General features: G+C 45.0%; 2 protein-coding genes across 2 annotated transcripts; both read left to right on the top strand.

Annotated features, from left to right (window-relative positions):
* Positions 1 to 3,619: 3,619 nt before the first annotated feature.
* LOC123443174 (peptide-N4-(N-acetyl-beta-glucosaminyl)asparagine amidase A-like) lies at positions 3,620 to 5,710 on the top strand. The gene has a single exon (XM_045119468.1). It carries the CDS (start codon positions 3,674 to 3,676, stop codon positions 5,492 to 5,494), a length of 1,821 nt encoding a protein of 606 aa, XP_044975403.1. The 5' UTR covers positions 3,620 to 3,673; the 3' UTR covers positions 5,495 to 5,710.
* A 3,434-nt stretch (positions 5,711 to 9,144) lies between these two features.
* Positions 9,145 to 12,063, top strand: LOC123443176 (F-box protein At3g07870-like). Its single transcript, XM_045119470.1, has 3 exons — positions 9,145 to 9,527; positions 9,873 to 11,041; positions 11,957 to 12,063. The coding sequence occupies exons 1-3, from the start codon at positions 9,161 to 9,163 to the stop codon at positions 12,047 to 12,049; spliced, it is 1,629 nt and encodes a 542-aa protein (XP_044975405.1). The 5' UTR covers positions 9,145 to 9,160; the 3' UTR covers positions 12,050 to 12,063.
* The last annotated feature ends 48 nt before the right edge of the window (positions 12,064 to 12,111 follow it).

Below are 12,111 nucleotides of genomic sequence, written 5' to 3' on the forward strand. Positions count from 1 at the left end.
ATGTTGGTCTGGTTGGGTGAGAGCGAGCAACCCGTGGCAGTCCCGCTCGTGCTTCTTCCGTCCAGGGCAAGCAAGCTCAAGGTGACGGCAACAGTAGTCGGGACTCCGTGTCGCCATCCCCATGTCCAAAGGCGGCGTGCTGCAAGATGAGGCACACAGAGCAGCGGACATCAGAGTATGATTGCACAAATAAAGGGAGAGGGTCAGAGGACGGCAAAGAAACACTATCAGGAAAAAATAAGACGGCGGTGGCAACTGTGAATTACCAGATATAGCAAATGCTGTAGCGATGACAGGGGCAGAATGCCCGGTCTTGAGATTTCGAGGGCCTGGGGCGAAACCAGAACACGGGCCCTTGAATATAAGCATCAACATATTCAATATATGTTTATACAAAATGTTATCATTGCCTATAAAAGATATAAGTTGTTATCAAAACATTTAAATGCGAAAAAAACCAAGTCAAGTAATTTATAAATATAATAACAAGATGCAAAGTCACCAATGATATTTTTAACTCGGAACAGAGAATAAAAGACATGCTTTATCTACAATCTTGCAATCATAGTGAACAGTGGGAGCGATGTGGTCTTCTCTCAATGACTCGGGCTCTTGGCATCACCGCATGGTGGCGACCATACATCGTCTTCAGCACAAGGCACGGGAGATCAAACATTGGTTGCTGCGGATCACGCATGAGATCAAGACAAATTGTGGCTACGAAATTATGAGCCAAATTGTGCTTACCATGTCGCATGATGAACTAAATTTTCTGGTACGGTGGCAACAATATCGAAGAAAAATCAGTGACTTAAAATGTGAAATCAGCTAGAAAAGAAATTACAATAAGCCTGCATGAAGATATTAAGCTCAAAGCTGGATATAGAAAATGCTACATCATAAAATAAAGTTAATTCAACAATCATCCTTCAATTAATGACATAAGACCAAGTTTAAAATTTAAAACATATTCGTACTAATACAAATGGGGATCGCTATATTCCACTCTTTTTTTAGAAATGCTATATTTTAGATTTGATGCAAATCATCTTCGAGATCATGGGCTTGCTAACTATGCTGAACTGGCTCTGTCCGAGCCTGTTTTGACCAGTCAAATGTAACGATACATGCCAAAGAAAGTAAAAGGCCAAGGCTCAGTCTGCTAAAGAACATAACACTTCAGCGTTCTTCTTCGACCAGACGGAGAACAAGTTCAACAGCTTTTTAATGGCGACCTCTAGCCAGCGGCTCCCTCCTCACACGTACCTGGGCGGGGTCCCTTGTTTCCAGGGGCCTGGGGCGGCCGCCCCCCCTCAGGGCCGTCCCTGGCAGATGGATCTAGTGGCGGTGATGTCCGGGCCGGCCGGCACCTCTAGAGGATCGAGGATGTCTAGCAGGTGACCCGTCGCCTGGGCAGGGTTCCGACAGGCATACTGGGCGAGAGGGGTGCCGGATTACGCGTTGGTGACGGGACGTCACGCATGGTGGCACGAGCCGGCGACGAGACGACTTCCTCTCCGACGGCGCGAGGATCGGCGACCGCTCGTCTCAGATGCATAGAGAAAGGAGGGGGATAACCTGGTGGCAGCGAGGGCTAGAAGAGGCGATGCAACGACGGGAGAGGATAGCGGTGGTGGGACTCGATTGGATCTGAGAGACAACAGGGAGAGTGGCGGCGCTGTGCAGGACTTAGGGTTATCCAGGTGGGGGAAATTTCGCAATGCCGCCCTCTTTCTCTGAAATTTTGACAGCCGCGCGCTACATTTTCTGGTTTTGTTCAAAAGAAGCCGGGTTTTTCTAGTCTGGCTGATAATGGGCCCATATTGCTGTGTATAATAATAATGTGCATGTTATGTTTTCCATCTTATCATGTATAAACATTAGAATTAAGAATACATCTTCATATTAAATCTTGTTTTGTAATATAATGTGTTCTTTATTTTCGCAAACACCAAGTTAAGATACATTCTTTAGTACCTTTGAAAAAAATATTTCATCGATACTGTTTAAAGAAATCATAGAACATACTACGATATATATGTCATTAACATCATCTGCTATTATTTAAGTGTTAAATGATTTTATTTGGATATAATTAAATCTTGAAGTACATTTATCACAAATCATGTGTCGAAATAAAAAATAAAATTCATAGTTCAGCATATAACTTTTATCTCATATCTGGGTAATGTATAACTAATTTGAATCATTTCTTGGGATCATTTAAACATATCGATACGTCTTAGTGTGTTTTATTTTTCTAAAATCTAAAAGGGTTTTAAAAATTATGAAATTAGCATGCACACACATATTTTATTTTGTTGTTTTATTCATCAAAGCGAGTAATCTTTTTTCCTAATTCATTTGGAATTTATCTAATATGTCTTGCATACATACATGTTAAAAACAAAATTTCACTCCTTACCTTGAAATTTGTCGTTTAGACAGTTCCCCTTCCATGTTCCAAGGTCATTCATCATCCTTATTTTCCTATTAGGCCATGGGTCTCCCACGTGGGTCCCACATGTCAACACACTTCACATGGTGGTGGTTCCATAAGTTAGCTCGCTAAGTAGGTCCATAGGGCACATAGGTTCCATAACAAAGCCTTCGAGACCCGAATCTTATAATGGGTCCATCGATTTGCTAGATTATTAGGTTTTAATGATAGACTCATCCCACCCGCAAGTGTGGTTGACACATAGCAAAATTGACACGTAGGAAAAAAGCGAGGTATCGTCCAGTCACGTAAAATCTATGATTGTAATCTTATAATTTGGTCATTGCTCGTATGAATTAACGTCATGAATAGTGCTAGACATGTTAATGACCATTGCGGGCAATGAAATTATGACATTATGGACCCAAATTGTTATAATACTATAGCGTTTGGACCCTCCAACGCTCGCCTTGACCAAATTCTGAATTTTGGTCATTGATCTATGACCAATTAAACCGTCGTCATTATTTTTTGTCATAAACAACCATATTTCTTGTAGTGGGTATATCGACATTCATAAACCTGATAACCATATTAATTTAATGTGAGAACTATGTGACAAACATTATGACAAGTAAATAATAGTATTATCGCAACTATCGACCAAAAAAATATATTGTTGAAACATGTCAACATGGGATCTAGTTTCGAATATCTCAATGCGAGAAAACTAATAGTGAAAACGGATCGTCAATTGGATTTGTAGTTTAAGAGATAAAACTTTCTTAAAACTTAACATTAAAAAAATCTTTACTGATGTCATACTAGTGTATTAGAAACCACAGCATCGGAAGACCTATCTGCTGCGCCTGTAGTGGCTCCCAACAGTGAATTTTTTTTCCCGAATAAAGTAGGCTCGTCATCAGCACGTACACACACGTCGGAGCATCCAACATCCAGATCCAGATGCAGTAGGTTCACGTTTCCACACTGTGCACGCGCGCGCAACACATATTATTTGTAGCTTACACGACTCATCAAACATAAAAATCCACACCAAACCCTTGACGGGCCCGCCTGGTACCCAAATCTCCTAGATTACGGCGTAACAACAACGACAACAACCTCTCCTATTATACGCTATCTTTCACCTCGTTTAAACCCCCAGGTTTACTCCTCCCGGCTCCACTCCCACCGCCCCGCATCTCGTGCTCCCCGCCCTCCAGCTCAGCCATGGCGTCGCCGACAGCGGCCGCCTCCAGCCACCGCATCCTCTTCCTCCTCCTCCTCGCGCTTCTCTTCACGCCCTTCGCCGCGGCCGCCGCGCCGCACAGGCACCGCGTCCCGTCCCGCCACCTCGCCTCGCTCAACGCGTCCGCGCCACCAACCACCTTCTTCGAGGTGGACCGCCCGATCCGCCCGCCGCTCGGCAGCGTCGGGCCCTGCTCCTCGCTGCTCCTATCGCACTCCTTCGGCGAGACATACGGCATGCCCCCGGTCACCGCCGCCTACGCGCCGCCCGAGTGCCTCGCCGCCGCGCGCGCACGGGGCGCGTCGCTCGCGCTCGCGGTTCTCGAGTGGAGCGCCGACTGCCGCGGCCGCCAGTTCGACCGCATCTTCGGCGTCTGGCTCTCCGGCGCCGAGATCCTCCGCAGCTGCACCGCCGAGCCGCGCGCCACCGGCATTGTCTGGTCCGTCTCCCGCGACGTCACCAGGTACGCGTCACTCCTCGCGGAGCCCGGCGAGGTCGCGGTGTACCTTGGCAATGTCGTCGATAAGACCTACACGGGCGTCTACCACGTCAACCTCACGCTCCACCTCTACTTCCACCCTGCGCCGCCGCCGCTCACACAGCACGCCGATCTGATTGTACCCATCTCGAGAAGCTTGCCTCTGAACGACGGGCAGTGGTTTGCGGTCCAGAATGCCACCGACGTGCAGTCCAAGAGCCTCTCCATTCCGTCGAACACCTACCGGGCGGTCCTTGAGGTGTTCGTTTCGTTCCACTCCAGCGATGAGTTCTGGTATACGAACCCTCCCAACGAGTACATTGAGGCCAACAATTTGTCCAGCGTTCCTGGCAATGGTGCGTTTCGGGAGGTTATTGTTAAAGTCGATGACCATGTGGTAGGTGCTGTTTGGCCCTTCACTGTCATCTACACCGGCGGTGTCAACCCGCTTCTCTGGCGGCCAATCACCGGCATTGGCTCATTCAATCTGCCTACCTATGACATTGATATCACGCCATTCTTGGGCAACCTCCTGGACGGCAAGGAGCACAATTTTGGATTTGCTGTCACCAATGCATTGGATGTGTGGTACATTGATGCCAATTTGCATCTGTGGCTGGATCACAAGAGCAAGAAGACAGTCGGGAGCTTGATCAGCTATGATGCACCCGCATTGGCACTGAATGTGGACTCTGGGTTCAGTGGGATGGACGGTAAGTTCGTCACGGGAGCAAGCCGGCATGTCTCTGCAACTGGGTCAGTGAAATCCTCATACGGGGAGGTGACCACAACTTTCTACCAGAAATTCAGTTATCTTAACAGCAATGTTTATACAAGCAATGGCACCGTGCAAGTGGTGAACCAAACGATTGATGCAAAGTCTGGTGTTTTTGTCATGGATACTTGTGCTGTTCTTCTCTCGGAGGAGGTTCACAAGGTGTTTCCGCTGTATATCTACACTGGAACATCAGACCAGGTGGGCGACGAGTACTCACTCATTTCACTCGTCAAATTGGGCGTCAACGAGAAGAGTGTTTTGGGTGGGAAGTTAGGGTTCTCGTACCGCTCTCTGCGGAATGCACAGTCAGCACGCGGCACTATGAAGGTGAAGAAGAATTTGGTGGTTAGTGGTTTGGGGCAGACACATCAGGTGTACAAATATGTAGGTACTGATGGATGCTACTTCAGGGATGTGAGCAGTAAGAATTACACTATAATTTCTGACAACTCTGGTGATTCTTGCTCAAAGGGATCGCCGTCTAGTGGTGTCAAATTCTCCTCCAATAAAAATCAACCAGCTAGAAAAAGGTTCCTCAAACTGTAACTGGGAAGGTGGGCAACTGAATTATCTATCGTTCAGTTTACTTATTATTACTTTGTCTCTTCATTTGAGAGTACTAGTTAGGTTAGATTATCGTTCATGTACTAGGTAAATTTGGTATTTTCTCTACAAGGACCCCACTTTGTAATAGTCTTCTAGAGAACACTTTCTCTTCTGGAATGTATATAAATCAATAAAAGTGGCACTTGGGTTTCAAAATATTTGAAGTAGAAATTTGCTTTGGAATAGATACAACTAGATATTTCTGAACTTATAAGTATAAAGAGATTGGTTTCCATTTTTCTCCGTGCATACCATGAACATTCAGCGTCCAACTGGAGATTTGCAATGAAACCGTTTTAAAAAATGCTAACTCGGCCTGTTGGGTTCTCTACTCTGTTTAATAAAGTAGATTGCTGACAAAGAAATGCACAATTAAATAGACAACTTTTCGCTTTTGACAGAAAATTATACCACAAAAAAGGACAGAATCTGAAATTCTTGTTAAAAAAATCTGAAACCATATTGCCGAGGTGTCTAAATAAGCACTTGCACTCCAATGATATGCACTAGTGCTTAAAACCGTTTGTTTACTTAGCACTAAGCATATAGCATCGTGGTTGGCTCTAATAGAGCATGATTGATTTGATGCCAAAACTTGTCATATCAATTTTTGTCAAATGTTAAATACTGGGCTAGTAATTGGTTGGTTGACGTTTTCTTGTTTCGCGAAGTTCGCAAAAAATTGCCAAGATAAGTTGCCAAATCTGGGTAACTTTTGATTGTTTTCTTTACTAATTGTTGGCATTAAACCAATTAGCCTCATACTCCTAAGTTTCAAAATATTGGAAGCGTTGGGTTTGTCCTAAGTCAAACTTATTTAAGTTTAACAAAGCTTTATAAAATAAGGAAAAGTCTCCCCCCCCACCGGCTGATCCGGTTGATCTATTCGTCGCCTCCTCGTCTGTTGATCTCGCCTTCATCTGACGGACGAAATCGTGCCCGCGCGCGAGCGACCTGGCCGCGACCGTTTCCTGAAACTGGAGCGTTGTTTCAAGAACGAGGGCTGAAGCTAGAGCACTCCGGGTTCCTCGTCGTGTCTCCTCTGCTGTCAGTGACGAGCCTGCCGAAGTCCGGCGAACCGCCGCCGCCGTCGGTCCTCGCCAAGTCGTTGTACCCGCCGCGCCTCTCCTTCTTACTTCCCCATTTTTTTCTTCTTCTCTCTCTAACCTCTTGTTCTTTCTCCGTTTTCGGTCATGGCCGCCGCCCCAAGGAGCTTAGCCGTCGCCGGCCGTTGCCCCGCGCTGCCGGATATGTGCCTCGCACCGCCGGATACGCTCTGTCCCGCTCTCCTCCGCCCGTTCCCGACGAGTCCCCATCGCCACGAGCCATGCCAGGTCTCTGCCAGCCGCTCCTGCCGTTGCAAGCTGCTCCCGCCACAGCCCCTTCCGCCCCCGATGACGGCCGGCCCTCCCCTCCCCACACCCTCGCCCCACCGCGCGCATCGCGAGCCGCTTGCCCCCGATGCCGGCCGGCCCTCCGCACGCCGACAACTGCACCACGAACGGTTGCAAAATTTTCTGCAACCTGACCTTTGTTGCAAAAAAATTCTGCAACATGACCTTTGTTGCAAAAATTCTCCCGCAACAGTATCTATGTTACAGAAAGACGAAGATTTTTTTGCAACAAAGCGATTGTTTCTGGAACTCGACCGTTGTTTCGGGAATTATTGGGTCCAAAGTTTATTTTTTTCGCAACAAAGCGATTGTTTCTGCAACTCGACCGTCGTTTGGAGGTACGGTTTTGTTACCGGCCGATCCGTAAGAGGTACGGTTTTGTTTTTGCGGGAGGCTCGGTTTTGCCTTTGTGAGAGGCATGTCCGTGCCTCTCAGAAAGGGGAAAACGCGTTTTTTTCCGCGAGAGCACAATTTTGCCTTCCGTGAGAGGCATGGTTTTGCCTTCGTGAGAGACACGCCTCTCGGAAACGAAAATAACACAAAAAAACGTGTTTTCTATTATTATTTTTTCTACCGCGAGAGGCACACTTTTTTTGGTCCGTTTTTTTCGTGAAAAAGAAATTCGTCAAACCCTATCAACATGTGATCTACTTTTGAAGACTTCAACGCGAGAAATTCAATGGTGAAAATGGCTTGAGATTTGGACGCACGATTTAAAAGATATTGAAAATACGAATCTATGAAAAAAGGGAAAATTCTTAGGTTGCGATAAATGACATGCATGCGGTAGGACATTGTCGTAACCTGAGAATGGTCTTTAAAAGGAGTATTTCCTAATTAGGGCATCTTCAATAGTCGTATGATCATCGTCGGTAAAATTGCCACATAGACGATTTTGATGACATGACACATAATAAAAGAAGAAAGATAATGAAATCGTAAGAACTTGAAGCAATGGTTCAGGCATAAGCTCCGAGACAAGCATGGTCATTTCTTCAACATTTAGTGGACCCGCTTAGTTATTTTACATACGGTTAACATATACTTCATTGAAGATCTTGTATGATGTATTGTTGTTGCTGACGTGGACACTCATACCAACGATTAAACATACAAACTGTTGGAGATGCTCTTAGGCTGACCATAGTAGGGAGTATCATACAGTAGTACCATGCATATGATACTATTGTATGATACTACCTTCATAAGGATGGTTGTAATGGGGAGTATCATATAGTAGTATCATGCAAATGATACTGCTATATGATACTACATCCGTAATGCATAGTATCACAACATTTAATATGATACGGTATCATAATATGATACTCAACCATCTGTTTCTTCTTTTAATTTCATGCCACCTCATTAAATATGCCTAGTTGGCATGCATGATATACTACTTATGATACTTTCATTACGACCAGCCTAATGCATAGTATCATAAACTAGTATCATACTCCCTCCGTCTCGGTGCATTAGGCATATTATGAAAATCAAATAATCCCAAAACGCTATGTTACTCTAACCATCTATTTCTTCTTTAAATGAGTAGATGACCTCATTTATTGACATGCATGACACATACTCCCTCCATTTCAAAATATAAGACCTTTTAGAGATTACACTATGAGATTACATACGGAGCAAAATGAGTGAATCTACATTCTAAAATATATCTATGTACATCCGTATGTAGTTCATGGTGCAATATCTAAAAGGTCTTATATTTAAGAACGGAGGGAGTAGTAGCATAGCATTTAACATGTTACGGTATCTACATATGTTACTCCCTCTATCACAGTATATTAGACCTATCTTCAAAACCAGGATTTTTCAGAAATAAGACGCAATTGCATTAATTAGCCTATTAATTAGGACGTTTTGTGTTTAATTAGACCATGATTTCACTCCGTCCACATGCAAGTGTGGCGTTCACACGCATGGTTGCATGCAAGTGTAGCGTTCTTGTCCGCAAGTGTGAATAGGAATCTGCATGCCTCCTCTCCCTCTCTCCTTCTCTCCTAAGCATTCACCCTCCCTGCATGCCTCATCTCCTTCTGCATGCACACGCTCGGCCTTCTCATTCTCATTCACATCTCTTTCTTCTTTAATTATCTGCCACATCAGCATTTTTGCTAGCCCGAAATACATGAAACTATCTTAGTTACTCCCACCATGGCAAGCCTTACTGATTTTACCCATGTGAACCATGAAAATTGAAAAACGAGGCCTCATTTTTCTTTTACAAAAGACTGCAGGCTCATGTTTAAAACTACTGCAAAGCTCAAGGATACAAACCAAACTAGTGCCAGTTAGGTCGGCCGAAAATAAACAACACAGTAAAATTCGACTACCTCTCGAAAAAATAAGTAAAAGTCGGCTCGGCGACGGCGGAGAGCGGCCGCGGCCTCGTCGCCATCCACCCGCTCCGGCCACACGCCTGCGCACCTCACCAGCGTCGCCTCCTGTGTTAGTCGACTCGGTGAAGCCAGTTTCCGCTCGCCCCCTCCGATCTCGTCTCCTATCCATCCGTTCCGGCCGCACACCTGCGCACCTCACCAGCCTTCGCCGCCATGGTAACGACCCCTCCCTCTCCCCACGGTCATACCTTATCTACGCTCAAGCCCCATCTCCGAGACTTCACCAAGTTTATGAATTGCTGGCTTGGATCTAATCTAGGTTCTAATTAGCTTGAGGAACCCTAGACGTTTGCAACGACACGTACTAATTTCGTATCCTCGTAATCATAGGCAAGGGCACTACGTGAGACACGGGGTTGGTGAATAGTAGAACGAAAATCGGAAAAAAAAAATCCCCACTTGATGCGTTCCTGACTTCCTGTGGTCTCTATGTGCATATTTGGGTGTTCTTGCTCGCCCGATTACTGACATGATAAGCGTACTCCCCTGCTGTTGTTGCAGACAAGTGTGACGTCTCAGTGATGCCACCAAAGGTGTCGGTCGCCGCCTGTAACGACGGCGTGCTGCCTGAAGATGTGCTGCGTCGCATCCTCGTGCGCCTCCCGGCCAAGACGCTATGCCTCTTCCGAGCAGTCTGTCGATCCTGGAGGTCTCTCCTCTCAGATCGGCTCTTCGTTGCAGAGCACAAGTCCAACCACCCTGGGCCACTAATCGTCACATGTAACAGTGAGATGTTTGAAAGAGGCACCATTAACATCATGGATTTGTCTGGCCATGTCGTTAAGCGAATAGCCACCATGAAGGATGCCAGGTTGGTGCGCACACGCCGCCTGGACCTTATTTGTGTTACCGGACGTAAGAGCTGCCATGTGATCAACCCTGCCACGGGCGATAGTTTTGCATTGCCCAGTTGCCGCGCAAAGGAGCATGCACATGTGCAACATTTCTTCCCAGAGTCATTTGGCTTTGGACAGGTTGTCTCCACAGGAGAATACAAGGCCCTACGCAGTGTTAGCATTGATAATTCCGATCATGAGTCCAGCCCAATGCTCTGTGAGGTCATCACCCTTGATGATGGTCGCCATGCAAGATGGAGGGGCAAACAGGGCCCTCCGGCCCCTGTCACAAGTAAGTGTAAGAGAAGTATTGCTGTCAACGGAGTCGTTTATTTCTTGTTGGATTTTCTATACAAACGTTTCACATTTTCTGGGGACCGTGTCAAACCGGGCAGCATGGCTTTGTTCAACCTTGAGACAGAGGAGTGGATGGGGATTGTCCAAGGTCGAATGCCAGTGAGCAGATTTGTTAAGGACAGCAATGGCAGGTGCGGTTATTTTAGTCTATACTTGGAGCTATCACTGGTAAATCTGGATGGGTTCCTAGTTATGGCGCACAATCCTGAACGTTGCTCTTTGGACTTATGGTTTTTGATGGATATTGAGAAATGTCTCTGGAATAAAAGGTACAGCTTAGATTTCCAACCTGAAAATCTCTTTGCTCAACCCTTGGAAATTCTAAACGATGGGAAGATAGTCCTCTCTACAACAGGATCACTTAGACACTATAATCCAATTACGAAGACTTACATTGATTTTGGGATGAGAACTTCCATATTTGCTGGTACTTACACTGGAAATCTTTTGTCTGTAGAGAGCACCTTCACTTCTGAGGTGAGTGTTACCCTCATGTGCTTGTGATTTTTTATAAGTAGTCCTGTCCTTAGTATTATTTGCTTTTATCCTTGTATCGGAGATAATTTTCTAGGCGATGTAAGGAACATTTATTAGGGATTAAAGAATTGTAGATGCATTTTCAGGAAAAGTAATTGTTGCAGTGTCATAGGTGTGATTCACAACATTAGCATATGAATTTCTCTATAGCTGTGGTCATGTTTTAAATCGATTTCTCCTATCAAGCTGTGCAGTTTTGGGCGCCCACAGATTATGATCCCTTCCTTTTTGGGAATGGAAATTATTGTCGCATTGTAATTTAGATTGCTGAAGCTTTCTTAGGTTTTATTCATAGGTCCACCAGTGAGAATATCACATCTAAGTTGTTTTCGTCAAGAGTTGTGTGTCAAAGCACTCTGAACACGAAAGAAAAAAGTATGGAAACTGAGGGTCTGATTCACAATGGTCGCTACAAACATATTTACAGCACCGGTGTTCAGACTTGTCCAGTTTACTTTTGTGGCTGCTCATCCTATTTAGATTTCGCTGGTTAATTATGTTATAGATTCACAGGTTACCTACATTTTATGTTCGTCTAGTTTTTGTACTTTTTTCTTCTCTGAATAGTGTCTACTCTCAAGTGGTGGCTCATACACATACATATTTTGTCCAATGAATTTAAATAAACTGCCAGCAATGTTCGGTTGGTAGGTTGTCTACTCTACTATTTCATGTCACATGTAGATTGGTAATGACATATCAAGAATGTATGGTATCAAGAATGTATGATGTTGATGTTGTGATTTCATAAGATGCAGAATTTGTCCAAAGCTGTAGTTGTGTGGGAGGTTAACTCGCTGGCAGTATATATCTTGGGTTTTAGTGAAGATCTGATGCGTGCCTTTGTTCTTGCAGGCTGAACGTTGCACTACCTGTGGTTGCTATTTCACCCTAGAAGCCAACGGACAATCTGTAACCTGTCAAGATTGTACTCCCTCCGTTTCATAATATAAGTCTTTTTAGAGATTCCACTAGAGAACTACATACGGATGTATATATACATACTTTAG

This window comes from Hordeum vulgare, chromosome 3H (genome assembly GCF_904849725.1).
Source record: "Hordeum vulgare subsp. vulgare chromosome 3H, MorexV3_pseudomolecules_assembly, whole genome shotgun sequence".
In the NCBI taxonomy this organism is placed as follows: Eukaryota; Viridiplantae; Streptophyta; class Magnoliopsida; order Poales; family Poaceae; genus Hordeum; species Hordeum vulgare.